Raw genomic sequence first — 21,369 nt, forward strand, 5'->3', positions numbered from 1 at the left:
TTTCTGATTATGCTTCCTTGGGTCATATTTTTTAAAGCTAATCTAGCTAAAGTTTTGCCTATTTTGTTTGTTGTTGTTTTGTTGTTTAAAAAAAACCCAGCCCTTAGTTCCATGGATGTATTCTTTTTTTTTTCTTCTCTATTTCACTTATATCTGCTCAGATCTTTGTTATTTTTTGTTGTTGTTGTTCCAACTTTGGACTTATTTTTGTCTTCCTTGAGATACAAAGTTAGGTTGTTTCTTTGAGGTCCTTCTTTTTTCTTTAAGTTGTTGTTTAATGTTGAAATTTCCCTCTTAGAACTGCTTTTGCTACATCCCATAGATTTTGGTATGTTTTATTTTCATTTTCATATGTCTCAATATATTTTATTTCTTCTTTGACCTATTGGTTGTTCAGGAGGGTGTTGTTTAATTTCCATGTATTTGTGAATTTTCCATCTTTTCTCCTGTTACTGGTTTCTAGTTTCCTACAGTTGGGGCCAGAAAAGATACTGGGTATGATTTCAGACTTCTTAAATATGCCAAGACTTGTTTTATAACATTGCAGATGATCTGGCCTAGTGAATATTCCATAGGTATTTGAGAAGCATGCATATTCTGCTGCTATTAGATAAGATGTTCTGTAGATGTCTGTTATGTCCATTTGATCTGAAGTATAGGTTAAGTCCAGTGTTTCCTTATTGATTGTCTGGGTGGGTATTGAAGTAGGAAGTTACAGCCCCCAACCATCATTGTATTTTTGTCTATTTCTCCCGTCAGATCTGCTAGTATTTGCTTAACATATTTAGGTGCTCCAATGTTGGGTGTATATATATTTATGATTATTATATCTTCCTGGTGAATTGACCTCTTCATCATTATATAGTGACCTTTTTTGTCTGTTTTTAGTTTCTGGCTTAAAGTCTACTTTTTCTCATATAACTACAGGTATCCTGCTCTCTTGATTTCCACTTGCACGGAATGCCTTTTTATGTCCCTTCACTCTGAGCCTGTGTGTGTCCTTAAAGCTGAAGTGAGTCTCTTGTAATGAGCATGTATTTGGGTCTTGTGTTTGTGTGTGTGTGTGTACCTGCACGTGCTCATTCCTCCAGCCATTCTCTGCATTTTAATTGAAAATTAATTAGAAATTAATCTACTTATGAAACTAATATTATACTATATGTTAATAACTAGAATTAAAATAAAAACTTGAAACATTAAAAAAGAAATTAATCCACTTACATTTAGGATAATTATTGAAGGAGTAATTATTAATAGGTAAGGACTTACTAGTGCCATCTTATTAACTATTTTCTGCCTGTTTTATAATTCCCTTTTTCCAAAAAAAAAATAAATAAATAATAATTCCCTTTTTCCTTTCTTCCTCTCTTGAAGTCTTCCTTCATAAATCAGTGATTTTTTTGTAGTGGTATACTTTGATTCCCTTCTCTTTATCATTTATGAATCTACTGCAGGTTTTGGCTTTGTGGTTACCATGAAGCTTACATAAAACATCTTATAAAGATAATGGTCTATCTTAATTTAACAACTTCAGTAGCACAAAAACTGTACCCTCTAACCTCCCCTTCCCCTTATTTTGGTTTTGATGTCTCAATTTACCTATTTTTATATTGTGTATTTATTAACAAATTATTAAACTATAGTTGTTTGTAATTCTCCTATCCTTAAAAAAATACACTTATCCTTTAACACTTAAACTAGAGGTAATTTGTTAACACATCACCATATTACAGAAGCACAGTATTTCTGAACTATTGTGTTCTGTATATGTTTTCATGTACTAATTAGTGTCTTTTTAGTTTATCTTTAAGAAATCCTTCCAGCATTTGTTATAAGGCAGGTCTAATAATGGTAATGAATTTCCTCAGCTTTTCTCTGTCTGGAATAGTATTTCTCTATTTCTGAAGAATAACTTTGCCAGTTAGGGTATTCTTGGTTGGTAATTTTTTTCTTTCAGCACCTTAATATATCATCCCACTTTCTCCTGACTTGTAAGGTTTATGCTAAGAGAGCCGCTGATACAACAATTGGGGTTCTCTTGCAAGTTACAAGCTTCTTTTCTCTTCCTGTTTTTAAAATTCTCTGTCTTTGATTTTTGACAGTTTTATTATAATGTTTTGGAGAAGGATTTTTTTTTTTTTTTTTTGAGAGAGAGAGAGAATGTGTGTACACATGAGTTGGGGGAAGTCACAGAGGAGGGAGAGGGAGAAAGAATCTTAAGAAGGCTCCACACCCAGCGCAGAGCCTAGTGCAGGGCTCAGTCTCCTGACCTTAAGATCATGACCTAAGCCAAAATCAAGAGTTTCCTGCTTAACCAACTGAGCCATCTGGGCACCCCTGGGGAGGATTTTTTCAAGTTGAGTTTGTTTGGTACCTATGGGTACCAATCTCTCTTGAGATTTGGGAAATTCCCCCCATTATTCTTTTAAAGAAGCTTTCTGTCCCCGTTCCCTCTCTTTTCATTCTTGACCTCCAACACTTTGCAAATTGTTTCTTTTTACGGTGTCTCATAGATCGCATATGCTTTCTTTACTCTTTGTTTTTTAAATTATCAAACATACAGGTTTATGTGACTGTCCTCCATTCTGTATATTATCTTATTCACTCTTTATATTCTTTTTTCTTTGTTTTCTTTTGACTGGACATTTTTGAAGTCTGTCTTCTAACTCACAGATTCTTTTTTTCTATTTGATCCAGTTTGCTGTTGATACTCTGCATTGCATTTTTTTAACTCATTGCATTCTTTAGCTTCAGAATTTCCATTTGATTCTCTTTTATGATTTCTATCTCTTTGTAAAATTTATTTCTACAAACTTCTGGGTTTTTTTAATAGCTTATTGAGTTTCTTTAAAATAGCTATTTTGAATTATTTACTGGGTAAATCAGTCTTTATAATTGGTTACCAGCAGATTATTGTGATCTGTTGGTGATGTCATGTTGCCTTGATTTTTCATGTTCCTTGAAATTTACAAAACTGTCTTCACATTTGAAGTAGTATCATCTCTAGTCTTTACTAGCTGGAAGTGAAATCCCTTCCATCCGCCCTGCTAAGGAATCTCAGACTGTCTCAGACCTGTGAATACACCTGCTTCGTCTTTCTTGCCCCCTTATGTGGCAGAGTTCTTCAGCCTTAATGCCTTCTTTCAATCTTGCAGTTCCCCAGCCAAATGCTGACAGTTTCCCTTTGTTTCCCCAAAGATGATGCTCAAGCTTAAGTTGGCGGTCTCTTCCTGGCCCACAGTTTTAAGCTTTCTATACATGCTCACTAGCCATCTGCCAAAGCTTGCTCTCACTGCCACCATCAGGAGCTCACACAGAGAGCTGGCCACAGAGGGGAGGTGTGGATAAATGAGTTGTGCAGAGCGCTGGCATGCCTGTGGGCCAACTGTGCAGATCTGTGGGCAAGGTGTCTCCAGCAGCTTGTTAGTGAGCTTTTTGATGAAGTCCACAACACAGTTAGTAGGATTCTTGTCCCTTAAATGCCCTCTGTGAGTCCTGTCTTCTGCTTTGCCAGTCTCTTACCATCTCCAGTCATGCTTCTCATGATTCAGTATTCTGGGCAGGATGGAGGAGAAACAGACATCTCTGGCAGCACTCCTCACAGCTGGGGAAGCTGGGAACTCACATATTCTCCCTTTCTCCCATGGTAGAAATCATGGGCGAGAAGATCTCTCTCAGCCCTGAGCTGTGCTTCCTTGGAAGAGAGGTGATGTGGGTAAAGCCAGACTTTTCTTCTTACCCTCTGCAGTGTGTCCAAATTCACTTTTTTTTCTTTTAACATATGCTGGCACTTATCCATTAAAAACCTGTATTTCCACAAAACTTTCTCATCCATGGGTGATTATCTAAGATATTATTTTCTGGGGGCTCTCAGACCATGGCTGAGAAGTGCCAGAGCTAGTTTATGGGTCCCTAGGGGGTCCACAGCTGGAATCAAGATCTGTGTATCTAGCACCTGACACATGGCGGGGTTAGACTTCTCTTCGGTCTTTTTGTGTACAGTGCTGAATTCCACAGCTCCTGCAAAGACACTTTTGACCACGGATGGATACCAAACTGTTGTTGGTGGTTGCGGGGGGGAGGGGTTGTAGGAATAAGGGATGTCTTATTCAGCTGTGATGCTGATATCACTCTAAATTTGGTGTTCTTGTTGCTTCATGCAGATACATTGTATACACTGTATCATTGATAGTCGCTTCGTTTATAAGGGATAGTGAGAGATCAGCTGGAATATTTAAAATAAATTTTGGTATAATTTTGCCAACATAGAATAGTGAATAACCTAGTCTTCAATGAAGTATCTCCAAAGAAAGAAATTCTGCATTTACACACATAGGACCCATTGCTGTCAGGGTTTTGTGATGCTTGGAATAAAAATCATTTTCCTGTCTCTCTGACTATAGCTGATGTCATTTCTTTATTATTTATGCTACCTCAATATAGCACATCTTAATTCTGTCTTTGTTCCTTTTTTGTTCCAAAGTAGAACATGCCCCTTAAGAATGTCCTGTGTTTGGGGCGCATGGGTGGCTCAGATGGTTAGGCATCTGACTTCGGCTCAGGTCATGATCCCATGGTCCTGGGATCGAGCCCCGCATCAGGCTCCCTGCTTCGGCGGGGAGTCTGCCTCTCCCTCTCTCTCCTCTTTGTCCCCCCTGCTATTGCCCTCTCATTCTCTCTGTCCGATAGATAAATAAAATCTTTTAAAAAAAGAGAGAGAATGTCCTATGTTTTTGAATTTCCCACTCTCTATAATGCAGATGCTGGTATTGGAATAAATGTTGGACTCACCAATTTGACTCTGAGAAAACTGTGTCTGTATCTCTCCTTCATCTGCACAGTGGAGATCATAATACCTCTTGGCAGCGTGGATTGAATTAAATAACACCATAAATATGAAGATATCAAATGGAGCAGTTTGTAAATATGAACTTGCTTTTTAACCATGGCTGAGACTGGTAGCAGGAAGTATCTCTCTTCTCCAGTCCGGATTGCTCTTTTGTGTTTCTCTCCCCTCCTGCTCTTTCCCCCAGCCTCCTCCTCTTCACTTTGGTTCCTGGGCAGATGCTACTGTGAAGACAGTGCGGCTCCCATCTGCTTTAAGCATATGGGACCAACACTGTTGCTTCCAAAGTCCTTGTATTTGCTCTTCAGAGCAGGGTGGGTTATTGTGTGGAAAGTGAGGCAGAAAGTTGCAGATTTGTTTCACCAGCCTGTTAAATCTTCATATAGTGACAGTGGAATCAATAGATCCGTCTTTCTGTCCACCATCCGTCCAGGCATCCATCTCCCAATTTCTTCCACTGCAAAATTGTGTTTCCACACACGTTTATGGGATAACATAAAAATATAAAGATTTCAAGATCAGGGAAAATCCAGAAAGCATAGAAGACTAAGGCCATGAGGAAATTAGAACAGCAGTCTGTGTATTATGGGATCCACGAGTACTACTGCTGACCCGTGATTATGGCTGAGCATTCTGGCACCCAAGCAAAAGAGGAAACATTATCAATTTACAAGATTCTCAATGTCCTTAAGGGGCAGAGCAGTGGCAGGTGGGCAGGCTGTATTAAGCAAAGTTTCTTTTGGCACTTAGGTCTAAAGAACCATTTTCAGGTGGGTCCATAATCATATGTGGAGCATCCTTCATATGAGAGTACCAAGGGTTCTAACTTCAGCACTGACTCTAGAGCTGGTGTGCAGTTAAAGCTTCAGGTAGCCATGAAAACATTGACTGATAACTGCTATTCCTGGATTTAATCCTCCTGGCTTTAGGTACATGTTATATAGCATTCCATATGATCAAAGTGCAGATGATCTCAACCAGGGAACATTCATTCAACTATTGCTAAACCCATTAGTTGCTTATCACAGAAATAGATGGTTGGGTCAGTTTGTTAGGAGATGATAATGCAGTGCATGCTCTCGACATCCTTTCTGGGTAGAATTGCTGCTCTTCAACTGTAGATGTCACACTCTTAAGTCCCTAGATCATCTCTAACTATAGGGAAATGCTGGGGAGGTGGATGAGCTAATAAAAATTCACCTTCACAGCTGAAATCACACTGACAGCAGTCAGCAGCACCATATTCCTGGGAAACTGAGTTGTTTGGGGATGATCATGACCCATGACTAGAGCTTATCAAAGACTCTACACTGAGAGTCTGAATCTGCTCTCATGAGTATCTGCCCAGAATATCAATGTCATTGCCAAGAAGGTCAACAACGTCTACCATAAGCTCAAAATGAAACTAACAATTGGTTGAAAAGATAGCATGATAAAGTGTGTTTGACTATCGATGTCTGTAGCTTTTATGATTATTTCATGCTGCTTAGAAATAGAAGGGGAGTAGTTGATATTTTAAGTTTCAGACTTGTCCATTTAGTTTTGTAGCCGATCCTGGGGGACACAGGAGTGCAGACTCAAATGCCAACAGGGCCCAGGCAGGCTGTGGAAATGTAAGAGGCAGGCTAGCTGCAAACAAGAGAATGGTGGGAGCCGTGGTGAACAGGAGATCCCGTCTACCTTCAAAAGGGGGCAGAAGCTACTTCCCTTGTGCTGATTATAGGCACAGAGAGATTCAGACCCAGGGATATCCTGCTGCACAATTTTAACCAGAAACTCACATTTCCTGTGAAATTTTTCTGATTTTTAGACACATGATAGCCAAATTTAAAAATGCTTAAGAGCTGGATTTAGCCTGTGCTCAGTCATTTTGCACCCAGTGGACCAGCTATAAAAATGTGAAGGAGAAAACAGAACAGCAGAGATTGAGCTAGGAAGACATATGCCTGTCCGTGCTTTCAGCCAGTTATGGACTCGTGTCATTGAGAAAACAACAATAGGTGTGTTTTGCTGTCCCCAAGAAAATGAAGACGAGATAAATTTCTTGTAAGGTAGCACAGCTGTCTCATATTATTGTTAAATCCACGTTTGAGAGAGGTCGATCTTGAAAGTTGTATTGCAAAACCAAAGGGACTCTCTTTGTCATCTGAATTCGTCTTTTTATGTGACTCGAACGCTCAAGTCTACCAGGTACAAAGTACCTTCTTCCGTTTGCCTTGTAACAGGGGCAGATGTTCTTATCCAAGTTCAGGGGGTTTCTGTCTCATTCATTTACGGATAATACATGAAGAGAAGTCAGAGAGATTTCTTTTTTTTTCTGGTCTTCCTGTTAGGTTAAGTTTTCACTTGGTTAAATGAAATGGCCTGAACATGATGTTCTCGAAGTATAGGCTGCTGTTTCTTTTTTTTTAATGTTATATTGGGTTGTATTAATGCTTACCCAGAATTAGTTGTTTGGGGAATGTGGGAGTATGGCATCAGCAGCTATAAAAATGTTGATCGAAGTTGCTAAACATCATTTTTAAGTGTGTAAATCTAATCAAATTAGAAATGAACCTTTCCCCCTTGCTTGGTGTCTACCCGCATTGCTTTGCTTGCTGGAAGGTGTATGCGCCAGGGGACCCGGTTGAATAATGGCTCATGCTGCCATATTAAAAATTCAGCCCTTCTGTGAATATATGTTAAATGCTCCAGAATGTACATTCTGGCCTCAACGAACTTCTGTCTCTCTGACCTTCACATAACTAGATGGTTTTGTGGAATTCAAAGAGAAGAGTATGGTGCAGTTTTTTTTTTTTTTTTAATCTTTATATATATATTTTTTTATTTTTTATAAACATATATTTTTATGGTGCAGTTTTTAAGGAAACCCTTGAAATGACTACAGTGTGAAAATATGTAAAACTGTTAGTAAAACGCAAAGCTAACCCAAACCCAACCCAAACCCAAAGCAAGAAAAACTCTTGGTAAACTTGGGTGAACTGGTAAAGAATCAGGAAGGAGAAAAAATCCAACATTGTTGGAGAATGGGGAGAATTTCTAGTCTATTCTAAAAGGGAAGTTACTGTGAGCAAGTGTGTCATGGCCCTTAAGGCCAAGGAGCAGAGTGTCCTCGGACCACAGCGGGGCACAGGGGGGGCCTGGGTACTCCTGCCATGGGCTCTCCCATCTGCACCTTTTTGTGTTATCATCTCCCTCAGCTGCCTTTTCCTTTTGTACTTGACACAGCGTGACCACCTCCCTTAAGACTAGAACATCTTCTAGCTGTGATGATTGAGTAATTTATTATCCAAATCAGGACTCTTTTTTCCCTCCCAGTTCATCCTTTTACAATTTTTATTTATTTACTTATTTCACCATGATAAATGTACTGTCAGCCCCATCACCCATTTCACCCATCCCCCCTACCCATCTTCCCTCTGGTAACTATCAATGGCCAGAACTCTTTGGAGTGCGAAAGGGAATAGGATTGATCATTTCTCTGGGACAGGCATACGAAGATGCAGGATCTCCCCCTCCCTTGAGAACCCCAGAGTCCGGCCACTTTATTTTGGTGTCTCTCAGTCTCTTGTTTCAGGCCGTGTGACCCCTTGTTCAGCAGCTCATTCTTAACTGAGTTGGGATTCGGGATCTGATGCTCATTCTCTGCTGGATGGAATATGGGACCCAGGGGTAGGAACTCAGAGCATCAGGAGCTGTGAGCAGGGCCAGATCATCTTAGCGGGGGGTGGACAGCAAAAGGAAGCTGGTGACTCTGGCAGGGACAGGGACACAACCTGTTCTAGAACCAGAAGTGTTGGCTTGGTTGCTCTGTAGCCATTGCTCACAATAGTCCCCTAGGCTGGGAGCACAGCCTGGGGTGAGGCCAGCCCCAGCTCAAAGATGTCAGAAGTCAAGCCGCTGAATGTCTGTGTTCCATGGCTCACCTCCTTCCCCAGTTTGCCCCCTGAAGCACACAGAGTTTCTCACTTCTCCTTGGCCTGTTTCCACTTTGTAGTGATTCTCCTTCTCTCTTAGCAGTGGTCAGCTGTGGTTTGGCCTGTCTTTACTCTCTTTTCTTCTGCTCACAGAAGCCCAGTTTTCCTTTGGTTTTAGATGGGGCTGACTCAAGTCTGTCAAGTCTGGACCCCTGGCTGGAATGATCGATTCAAAGGTGGGTCTTTAATTTAACAAGATTCAGTGGAACTCAGTCTAGAGCATTTGTTGGAACATTTTGGGAAGACAGGATTTGCCGAGATGGTAGCAATGTATTTGTGGAGATGCTGGTGGTCGTCTCTTTCCGTAAGGGGTTGTCTTGTCCTCCCGAGCATGAAGCCAAAACAGAGAAGTACAGAATAAGAAAGAGAGAGACAGAACTAGAAAGAGAGAGACAGAGACAGAGTTGAGAAACAGAGGGAGGGAGGAAGAGAAAGAGAGAGAGAGAGGATGTGTCTTAAAAATATCATTCGAGCGTCCAGGCACAGCCATTCTTGAAAATAGAGTTTTAATCCTTGATTTTTCAGTTTTGTGAACCATAACGTTTCTATTTCAGTTAAACCTAGTTGAATTTCCACCACTTGCCAACAAAAGAGTTTTCACTTATGTCCTTGCTTTAGGCTCTTTTTCCTGCTCAGGCTCAGTCAGTTATCCCTCCATCCAAGGCTGTCCTCTGCGCCTTCTGTTTCCTGGAGCCCACACAGTTCTCAGATCGTGGGCTTTCCCTGTGTGGGTGGAGAGTCAGGGCAAGAGGCCTGGGGTCCCACGGGGATGAGGGACTTTGCTCAATATTCAAACGAACGAACAAATGTCCCTCCACAACCTACATTCTTGACAAATTGTGACGCTCACTTTTTTACTGATGTTTAGGTCAGTGCTGATCATCTCAGCAAGTGTTTAATGGGTTTTTAAGACGTGCATGAATATTGCCTCTGAAATTTGACAAAATGTGTGACCCAGTTGTTTTTGCATAAGACTCTTAACATTTAGAGATATGACAAGTAACAAACTATTCCCCAGGAGCCCTCTCCAGTGCTTTGTACTCGTGTTTTAGTAGGACAAAAATAGTGTTAGGTAAGTGTTATATGGATTATGAATTACAGGTTTTGTTGCAAACTGCCGGGCTTTGAAAGAAGAGCTAAGCCAAATAATGCATTCGGTTTCTCGGAGTGCATAAGTACTTTTGTTTTAAGAGAGGTTGATTTGGCAATTGCTTTCACAGGATGCTGACAAGTTATTTTGTTTTTTTGTTTGGTCTCCCCCCGCCCCCACCCCGCCAGAAGGAGACAGAAACACTATAAGGGAGAAATTAGCTTGAAGTTTGGTGAAGCTGTTCATTTTTCTGGTTTCTCATGCACCCGATAGAAATATCTAGGGTCTCATAATAATGCTCTGTTAACCACTCAGTCTGCTTTACATCTGAGTCCTTTTGCTCCTTGACTAAGAAAATCAGCGTGTATGAGACATAAAAAGGGCCCTCCTTGTGTTGTATTTCACTCGGCAGCTGTATTCAGAGGGAAGACCAGCATTGCAGCCCTCGGCAGCACGTTCATGCTGCTCGGACGAGCCCTGATAAAACTGTCTGCTGCTCCAGCTCGGACCGCATAGGAAGAATCCACGCAGGGTGTCCCAAGTGACTCCACGCCATTTCCATCCTGCGGGGACACACCCAGAGCATGAAGCCAGGGGAAGGAGAACTGAATGGGGGCAAGCGGTCAGCACTGCTGTCTTCTCCTGACAACAAGGAAAGAAATTGCTTCCTTAGGTAGTGTATTTGCAAGTATCTTCTCCCATTCCGTGGGCTGCTGCAGCCTGGTCAACTGTTTCCTTTGCTGTGCAGAAGATTTTTATCTTGATGAAGTCCCAGTGGTTCATTTTCACTTTTGTTTCACTTGCCTTTGGAGGTGTATCTTGAAAGAAGTTGCTGTGGCTGGTGTCCAAGAGGTTATTGCCTGTGTCCTCCTCTAGGATTTTGATGGATTCTGGTCTCCCATTGAGGTCTATCATCCATTTTGAGTTTATCTTTGTGTGTGGTGTAAGGGAATGGTCCAGTTTCGTTCTTCTGCACATAGCTGTCCGATTTTCCAACACCATTTGTTGAAGAGACTGTCTTTTTTCCTGATAGGGGACGGGGCGGGGGGGAATCCAAAGGGGGAGAAATCAGAGAGGAAGATGAACCATGAGAGACTATGTACCCCAAGAAACAATCTGGGAGTCTCAGAAGAGAGGAGGGTATGGGGAGAGGGTAACAGAGTGATGGGTATTGAGGAGAACATGTGCTGTGATGAGCCTTGGGTGTTACACTTAACTAATGGATCATTGAGCACTACATCAGAAACTAATCAGGTACTACACAGTGGCTAACTGAACGCAACAAAAAAAAATAAATAAAAAAAAGAAAGAAATTGTTTCCTTAGGTACCCCATAAAATAAGCTCCATTTGGTAAACTTGAGCTGGTGGGCTAGAGAAGATTAAAATAGTCTGTATGTAAATTCATCAAGATAGCCAAAAGCAGTTTCTGCAACCGTGTTTAGAGTTTGACATATTATTATTGTTTTGTGTTTTTTTTTTAAGTCCACACCATGATTATCATACTGTCAGTTGTGTTTTCTGGTATAATTTTGGGACATGTGGCCTGAACAGCTGATGCAGTCAGGCAGGTAGTACCCTTTCATGCAAAGAAAGATGCTCGTCTCTTGGTAAATAAACTGTACGGAAAGCGCTACAGACAGTATCACTTGTAAACAGCAGCTATTTAAGAGAAGCGAGCAAACAAAACCATATCCCTTCAATCTGGCTCTTTTTGAAGTAACAACACTAAGGAAATAGTCTCCATCGTCTCTTGATCCGTGAGTATAGCTCATGCTGAAGTGGAAAAGTAAGGGCTTGTTAGGGAGAAACTGAAATCAAGCTTGAGCATCAAAGGAAAGTAATCAGAGTCATGGCGGCAGCACGGTTAATATGTGCAGGACAGAGAAAACGACATCTTTGTGTTTGCAGAGAAGCATGAGAAAACATGGCAGCTGACGACAGTGTGATGACAATGCCAGTCCCACCAGGCCAGCCTCTTCCCAAACAGCATGGAACAGTCTGTCCTTTGAAAGGAGTTCCCCTTTTACCCAGAAGTCATGACCCCACGTCAGAGGGACTTGACTTGTATTTGTCGTTGAGGTCGTGTCCCCATCCATACACTCTGCCCTCAACTTCGGACTTCCAGGATATACCCAGTGGGGACCTTTTTCTTCCAGAGCAGTGGTTCTGACCCCTGTCCTCTTACCTCTTCTGCCCTGAGTGGCCAAAGGAGCCAATGTGCAAATGTGAAAGTCCGTTTAGATTTGACTGTGTTCTAACGGCATGCCTTTCTTTTCTCTAGGAGCCAATGATGGCTACTTTTAAACAAGTGGTCCCTGCAGATCGAAAGGCTTTTCTATACAAAATAATAATAATAATAGTAATAATAATAATAATAACTTTTTGCCAAAATGTTCTCCAAAGGCAAAGTTGCCTGCTGGATTTAAAGATTCCTCTTACCAAAAGTCCCTCCCCCTAGTTTGGAGAACCAAGGAAGAGAAGGTGTCTTACTTATGTTGTGTCCCATTCTGGATTTGCACGGACCATTGCCGTAGATGGAATGTTGGTGTCTCCCCCAAAGCTCGTATTTTGAAACCTAATCTTTAGATGGTGGTGTTTGAAGGTAGAGCCTTTGGGATGTGACTATAAAAGAGACCTGAGGTCCCTTGCCACTCCCACCGTGTGAGGACATAACCGGAAGCTAGCGGTCTACCACTCAGGAAAGGTATCTCACCAGAACCGGACCATGCTGGTCCCTTGACCTTGGACTTCCAGCCTGGACCTGTGCGGAATGGATTCTGTTGTTTAAAAATCACCCGGTCTGTGGTACTCTGTTAGAGCAGCAGATTAAGACAGTGTCCTCCAGAGTCTGTCCTTCTGAACACTGAAGGGAGGGAGAAATCAACAATTAAACTTGTTTTCCTTTTGAAAGTACTTTTTAGAAAAAATATACATTATATGGAAACACAGACATTTCCTTTCTTTGCACACATCTGTTTAACCATTAAAATAAAAGCAAGGGTAGCTTGTGAAGAACATTCTCCCGGGAGCCATTGTGACCGAAGTCACCATAGACAAGAGTTCACTGATGCTGATTCCTCGACTTCCCTGGATGCTCCTTATTTCCCAAATCCCATAAATACATCTTAAACTTGTCAAATAAGAGACTCTCATAGAGTTGTGACTGTAGTGGCTGTAATGTAACAGTACAATATTTTATAGTAGAAACGTGGTAGAGCTGATCTATCCACTTAGTGACTATTTTGGAAGTCTGTGTATTGTGCGGATGCTGGTGTGACCTTAAACTTTGTTGGAGCTTTTACATTTTCCTTTGGAGACCGTTGGTGAGTGATGTAAGACTGTCCGTGTTACTTGATAGTCATGATCTTGTTTGTGAACTAAGAATGATACTTTGCAACTTGTCACACATCCTGTTTACTAAATTAGGCGCCCATTATATTTGGCTGTATTAAAATCTCAGATGCCCCCCAGAGTAGGGAGACTTGTAATTGCTGGAATATTCAAAGGACTCTTTGTTGAACAATTGAATTTACTGTAGGCTTTGAAAGCCCAAACAGCGTACATGCCCAGGACTCAGAGAACGCACAGATGGGTGACACAGACCATGGCTGGCAGTCTCTAAGAGCTCAGAGGGAATTGGAGACATGCCAAGAGACTAGAGCGGAGTTAGTATCATCTAATATCTTCCAGGGTGTTTTAGTATGTCTGAGAAATATTATTTTATTTTTTGGTGAGAACATTTCTGTTGTCCCGACAAATTTCAGTTATACCATACACTGTTAGCAACTAAAGTCACCCTGTCATGGATTAGATCCTCAGATCTTATAACCCCTTATAACTAAACATTTATATCCCTTTACCAACCTCTTCCTGTTCTTTTCTGCCCTCCAGCTGAAGGCAACCACTTTTCTACTCTTTGTTTCTATGAGTTTGACTTTTTAAAAGAAGAGTCCACATATAAGTGATAACATACTCTGTTTGTCTTCCTCTGCCTTATTTAATTTAATGCCATCACATTCTATCCATGTTGTCCCATATGACTGAGTTTCCTTTTGTATTATGGATGAATAATATTTCATTGGGGGAAGTAGATATAATATAATATATCTCGTGTGTGTGTGTGTGTGTGTGTGTGTGTGTGTGAGACCTCTTTATCCATTCATCTGTTGACAGAGACTAGGCTACTTCCATGTCTTAGCCATTATGAATAATGTTGAAATGCACATGGGAGTGCTGCTATCTCTTTGAGATAATGATTTCACTTCCTTTGGATATATGCCCGGAAGTGGGACTGCTGGGTCATACAGTGGTACTATTTTAATTTTTCAAGGAACGTCCATAATGTATCTCACAGGGGCTGCACCAATATACATTCCCGCCAACAGTGCCCAAGGACTCCCTTTTCTCCACATCCTCTCTGATACTTGTTACTTTTTATCGCTTTGATGACAGCCTAACAAGTGTGAGGTGATGTCTCATTATGGTTTTGATTTGCATTTACCTGGTGATTAGTGATACGGAGCATCTTTTTATGTATCTGTTGGCCATCTGTGTTTTTGGGAAAAAGTCTGCTCAGTCCCTTAGCCTATTTTTTTAGTCAGAATGGTTGTTTTGGGTTTTTTTGTTTTTTGTTTTTTGGTTTTTTCCTGCTATTGAGTTGTGTGAGTTCTTTATGTGTTTTGGATATTAACCTCTTATCAGATATGTGATTTGCAAATATTTCCTCCCATTTAATAGTTGCCTTTTTATTTTGTTGATGGTTTCCTTTGCTGGGCAGAATCTTTTTAGCTTGATGTATTCCTACTTACTTATTTTTCCTGTTGTTGCCTTTGCTTTTGGTGTCAAATTCAAAAAATCATTACCAAGACCAGTGTTGAGGTGTTTATCCCTGTGTTCTTCTAGAAGTCTTACGGTTTCAGATCTTGTGTGCAACCCTTTGATCCATTTTGAGTCGGTTATTGCGTAGGATGTAAGACACAGGGCTGGTCACGTTGTTCTGCATGTGGACATCCAGTTTTCCCAGCGTCAGTTAAAAAGACTGTCCTTTCCCTGTTATATATTCTTGGTTTCTTTGTTGTAAAGTGACTGAGTGTATAAGCCGGAGGCTCTCCAATCTGGTCCATTCTATGTGTCTGTTTTTATGACAGTACCATACTGTTTAATTACTGTAGCTTGGCAATGTAGTTTGAAATCAGAAAGTGTGATGCTTCCAGCTTCGTTCTTCTTTCTCAAGATTTCTTTGCCTATTAGGAGTTTTGCAGTCCCAGGCACACTTCAGGATTGTTTTTCTTTTTCTGAAAAATGTCATTGGAATTTAGATAGGAATGGCATTAAAACTGCAGATTGCTTTGGGTATATGAGCAGTTTAATATGAATTCTTCCAATCCATGAGCATGGGATATATTTACACTTCTTTGTCTCATCCTCAATTTTTTTCATCCAGTGTGTTACAGCTTTCAGAGAACAGATAGCTGGTATCACCTCCTTGATTCTGTTTATTCCTAAGTAGTTTATTCTTTCTGATGCCATCTTAAATGGGATTGCTGTCTTCATTTCTCTTTCTAGTAGTTCGTTGTTGGTGTTTTAGAAACACAGCTTATTTTTGCATGTTGATATTGTGTCTTGCAGCTCTACAAACTTGTTGGCTATAATAGTTTTTTGGTGGGGTCCTTTGGGATTTTCTATATATAATATCATGTCGTCTGCAAATAGAGACAGTTTTGCTTCTTCCTTTCCAAGTTGAATGGCTTTTGTTTCTTTTTATTGCACAATTGCTCTGAGTAGGACTTCCAATGCTACCCTGAATAGGAGTGGTGAGAGTAAGCACCCTTGTCTTGCTTCTGGTCTTAGAGCTTTCAGCGTTTCACCGTGGGCTATGATGTCAGCTGCAGGATTGTCACCTGTGGCCTCGCGGTGTTGAGGTGTGTTCCCTTTATACCCAGTTTGTTGCAAGTTTTTATCTGACAAAGTTTTCAAACATTATCTAGTATTTTTAAAAGGGAATAAAATGCAAATATAGAAAATTGTAGTTCTATAGGGTTGGTACATTTGACCCTCAATAGAACTTGATAAGCAAATAAGTAGGTCCAAAATTTGAAGGAACATAGTTAAAAACCTTGTTGAAATTAAGATCTACTAAGGCTCGGATGTTACCTCTGAGAACAAATAGGACAAATGGAAGCAAAAGGACATTATAGTTACTGGGCTTTGTAGCTGTAAGTGTGGTTGAGAGATTCTGTATGAAAAGTGTTGGCAGTAAACTGTGATGCTGTTATTATAAGTAATGTAGAGATTAGGTAAAACAGCAACGAAAAAAAATTACTAGGAGATTTTATCCCAAAATATAATATTAATGGTTATATCTAGGAATCATTTTTCATTTCTGGCTTCCTTTTCTAAGTTTTAAAATTTCATATGATTAAGTCATACACAAATTATTATTTTTTGATTGACTTACTAGGTGTGGGGTGAGGGTCAAGCATCCATAGTTTAAAAAATATTTTCAGGTGATTCTGATCAAGTGTTGAGGCCCTCCATGCCTGTGGGTATTCCAGAACATAACAGTGAGGAAAGGCTGGTTGACCTGAATCTTGGGGAATGAAAAGGGATTTTATGTCAAAAGTGAATTTAAAGAGAAGAGCTTATTTTGGCCATTCTAACTGGTGTAAGGTGGTATCTCAATGTGGTTTTGATTTGAATCTCCCTGATGGCTAGTGATGATGAGAATTTTTTCATGTCTCTGTTAGCCATTTTTACCCTGAAGATACAGACATAGTGACGAGAAGGGCCACCTGTACCCCAATGTTCATAGCAGCAATGGCCACAGTCGACAAACTGTGGGAAGAACCAAAATGTCCTTCAACGGACGAATGGATGAGGAAGATGTGGTCCATATACACTATGGAGCATTATGCCTCCATCAGAAAGGATGAATACCCAACTTTTGTAGCAACATGGACAGGACTGGAAGAGATTACACCAAGTAAAATAAGTCAAGCAGAAAGAGTCAGTTATCATATGGTTCACTTACTTATGGAGCATAAGGAATAGCATGGAGGACATTAGGAGAAGGAAAGGAAAAGTGAATTGGGGGAAATCGGAGGGGGAGATGAAGCATGAGAGACTGTGGACTCTGAGAAACAGACAGGGTTTTGGAAGGGAGGCAGTGGGGGGATGGGTGCGCCTGGTGGTGGGTATTCAGGAGGGCACGGATTGCATGGAACACTGGGTGTGGTGCATAAGCATTGAATCTTAGAACACTGAAAAAATAAATTTAAATTTAAAAAAATAGAGAAAGAAGAACTGGAGGGTTTCAAGTCAAGAAGCTAGGCGGGGGCCTGATTGATGTGGGAATTCACGAGGAATTCCGCATGGCGGGAGTGTGGAGGCCGTGGGGCACAAGGAGGTGTACAGGGTAGCGTGCAAGGGCAGCCAAAGCCTGAGAGGCTGGAGCTCACGGGGAATGGAGAGTGTGTGGTCCTCCAGAATCCAGCGCGACTGTGAGGGAGAGACCTGGGCGCATCACCAGTGGTGGAGAGAGAGAGGATCACAGTGGTGAGGACTTCTGGGCAAGGGTGTCAGCATTCTAAGGTCACAAAGCTATCTCTGAGCAATAACACTTCTGGGATTTTCTGAGCCGTCATCTATGTATTTCTTTCCCTCAAATAATAGAAAGCATTTCCTTGTATTCAACATCTCTTCAGTTATTTTACTTTTCCTCTCTATGCCTAGAGAATACTAAATATGAAAAAAAAAACTGTTGTGACAAGAGAATGAGATTTTATATATATATATATATATATATATATATATATATACACACATACATACATATGTATATCTATTCATTATATGTATATTTTGTATTCACATGTATTTTTTTTTTTCCTTATCATCAACAATCACCTTCCCCAGAGCGCACACTGAGAATAAGCCTGTAAGCTTTGTGAGCACAGGACCAGGAGAATTCCCTGAGCCCGGGCTCCGAGTGTCCCGTTATGCTGTGTAAGGTGACACTGGTGAATGCAGATATGGCTGGCACGTGCAAGGAAGCCTGTCGCATCTCCGAGGGGCGCCCGTTCCCACCCTGCCATTCCTTGTCACGTGTGTCCTGGCATGGACTTGCCCTTTGAGTCTTCTAGTAGTTTCTCAGAATTGTGTAAAAGTGCAGTGGTCAGTTGTGTGGTGCCCTCGGTGTAGAAACGGTCTGCCTTTTATCCTCGCAGATCTCAGCTCATTTTCAAACACCCTGAAAAGATGCCGGAAGGAGAAAAAGGAATCCTCGGTGTTCAGCCAGCGGACAGAAGAGGCATCTGCCGTACAGTACTTCCAGGTCAGGAAATGTTTTACCCCCCGGGGGGGCAAGGAGTCATTTCCACGTGATGCACACCTGCAGACACACTTGTGGACACAACCTGGGGAGGCTGGAGGGCAGAGAGGCGGCAGTGGGCGTGGCCCTGGCCCTTCCCACCATGCCATCCCCGGAGCAGCAGCCACGGCAGCAGCCCCTGGGTTGCTCTCACTTCCCAAGTTGTCAGGACTTGGGGACAAGCGGCCGAATCTCTCTGAGCCTCAGTTTGTCGTCTGGGGAATGAAATTCATCTGGTATTTGTATGATTTAACTTGATTAGAGGTTGTACGTGAAACATTTATCTTTGTGCCTGTAACATAGCAAACTCTACCCGAGGGGGGCAGTTGCAGTGCTGAGACTCGTGACTCAGTATTCACGGATTGGAGTGCACCCGTCCCCAGCCGGCTTCCCTGGTCACCGTAACTGTCACCACCACCTGCTCCCCCGTCCCGCCCTCGCTGCACATCTCTGTCCAAGTCCTGCTTTTCTCTCTTGGCTCAGGAGACTCCGTTTTGTCTCCGGGCTCTTTCTCTCTCTCACCCCTGTTTCCCCTCGGTCTGTCTTCTCTTATAGCCTCTGCTTTGAAAAGAGACCCTGGGCACGCATCTGGTCAGTATCTAGGCCTGGATCTCTTGCACAGAGCGGCCTTTTGGGGTCTGGGGTCAGCTTACAGTTCTGGACGTTCCAAATAGGGCAAACGTGGACAGGTCCCTGCCCCTTTCAGAGCCTCAGCTGGCCTCCACGTTAGGCTCAGCCCACCTTGACCCAGGTGGCTGCAAGAACCGAGGGCTCATCGAGGTGATGCCTTGTGGGTTGTTGACTCTCTCTGTCCTTCTGTTTTCCTTACAGTTTTATGGCTGCATTTCCCAGCAACAGAACATGATGCAGGATTTTGTGAGGACAGCCACTTACCACAGAGCCATCCTCCAGAACCACACTGACTTCAGAGACAAGGTAATGCAGGCAGCGTGTTCTTAATCACGAACCATTTTAAGAAGCCTTGTCAAAAACCAGAATCCAGATTATGCTCGGATAGAATGACCATATGACCCAGCAATCCCACTCCTGGTTATATACACCCAAGAATTGAAAGCAGGTATTCAAACAACTGTTTGTACCTGAATGTTTATAGCAGCACTATTCACGATTAGCCAGAAAGCGGAAAGAACCCCAAATGCCCGTCAGCTGGTGAATGGATAAACACAATGTGGTCTAGCCACACAGTGCAATGTTGTGGGTGCATTCATATTTACCTCGTCCGTAAAAATAGTGCAGTGCTGGTCCAGCCATCAACATCCATGAACTTCCAGAATGTGCAAGTGAAACAAGTTACAAAAACTGATGCATATGATTCCACTTACCTGAAACGTCTAGAATAGGCAAATCCATATAAAGGAAGCAGACTCCTGGTGACTGGGGACAGTCACCAGGGAGAGTCCACGGGGGGGGGGGGAGTCCTTGAGGGGGAGGAGGAAATACGGAGCGGCGCTTCATGGCTGCAGGCTCTCCTTTTGGGCTGATAGAAATGTCTTGACACTTGATGCAGACAACAGTTACATAACCTGGTAAGCGTGCCAAATGACACTGAGTTTTACCATGTAAAATGAGTAATGGTCCATTTTATATTACGTGAATTTTGCCTCCATGGAGAGATTAAGCTTTGAGTGCCAGGAATGCAAGAGACTGAACGCACTAGGTCTGGGAGGCCTGAACGGGTCAGGACCTCTCTTGCTACATAATGAATAGCTCTTATCGAGTCTCTTCACTTCAGTTTTTTTTTTTTTTCACGGACTCCACAAGTGCCTGCATGATTTCCTTCACAAAATGGATCTGAACAGTGAATGGCTGCTAACACATTACCCAGGGTTGCCCATTATTCTTCCACCTTTTAAATAGCCCGCCTTCAAAATACCGTGTGGCTCCTTTCAGGAAGTGAGAACTTGGGGCTCCTGGGGGGCTCAGTTGGTTAAGTCTCTGCCTTCGGCTCAGGTCATGATCCCAGGGTCCTGAGATAGAGTCCCACATCGGGCTCCCTGCTCAGTGGGGAGTCTTTTTCTCCCTCTCTCCTTCCCCCTGCTCGTTCTCTTTCTGTCTGTGTCAAATAAATAAATAAAATATTTTTTTAAGAAAAGGAGAAGAAGAAGAAGAAGTGAGGACTGGTCGGTGGAATCCATAGTCCTGGGATTTAGTTTTATGTTTTCTTCCGGACACGCTGTGTGATCTTGGGCAAAACACTAACCTTGTCTGAGTCTCACTGTCTCTTCCACTGCCATAGAAACTGCAGGCCATGGCCTTCGATATTTGTAGCACTAACTCCCTTGAAAGGGTGTGGTGTGACATGGAGAGAATGATCCTAAAGACTCATGGCTCCCTGTGTCCGCGCCCATTTGCAAGATTGTTTTTTTTTTTTTTAAAGATTTTATTTTTTTATTTGACACAGACAGGGAGACCACAAATAGGCAAAGCAGCAGGCAGAGAGAGGGAGGGGGAAACAGACTCCCCGATGGGCAGAGAGCCCGATGCCGGGTCGATCCCAGGACCTTGAGATCATGACCCGAGCCGAAAGCAGAGGCTTAACCCACCGAGCCACCCAGATGCCCCGATTTGCAAAGTCTTAATAGCTTCTCTTTCATCAAGAGATTGTGTGATTTTTTTTTTTTTTGCCTTTATCTCTATGCTATCCTTCTGATATGCTTTCACCAAAACACTGTGACAGAGGTTAACACTGTATAGATTTCAGACCCGAGGTCTTAAGGGGCCTTGTGGCTCTAGACCTCACCCTCTTGGAACACTGAGATTACTATAACATGAAGGAGCCCAGTCTAGCCTACCAGAGGCTGAAAGGTTGCTTAAAGAGAACTGAGACACACCAGTCAAAGCCCAGCACCAACTGCCACTCTTATGCGTGGGGCCATCTTGGGCCACCAGTCCAGCCATCCTTCCAGCTAAATGCGGAAACATGAATGTATGTAGGCAAGACCAGCAGAGAAGCTGTCCAGCCCTCCCATGGAAGTGAGAGAAATTACAAATTGTTTCCAGGTTAGGGCACTATATTTTGATGTGGTTTATTATGCCTCAGTCGTTAATTAAAACAGAAAATGCAGG

General features: G+C 42.1%; 1 protein-coding gene across 3 annotated transcripts in view; it reads left to right on the forward strand.

The window, feature by feature from the left end:
* The window catches only part of LOC101677624 (histone-arginine methyltransferase CARM1-like), a 255,756-nt gene that overhangs the window by 120,624 nt on the left and 113,763 nt on the right, over positions 1-21,369 (forward strand). For all 3 annotated transcript variants that reach the window (XM_045065033.1, XM_045065032.1, XM_045065034.1), the window contains exons 3-4: positions 18,140-18,246; positions 19,114-19,218. In XM_045065033.1, coding sequence (XP_044920968.1) covers positions 18,140-18,246; positions 19,114-19,218 — 212 coding nt within the window. The remainder of the gene's footprint in view (positions 1-18,139; positions 18,247-19,113; positions 19,219-21,369) is intronic.

The sequence above is a fragment of the Mustela putorius genome, unplaced genomic scaffold, assembly GCF_011764305.1.
Source record: "Mustela putorius furo isolate JIRA1106 unplaced genomic scaffold, ASM1176430v1.1 tig00003854_pilon_pilon_pilon, whole genome shotgun sequence".
Taxonomy (NCBI): Eukaryota; Metazoa; Chordata; class Mammalia; order Carnivora; family Mustelidae; genus Mustela; species Mustela putorius.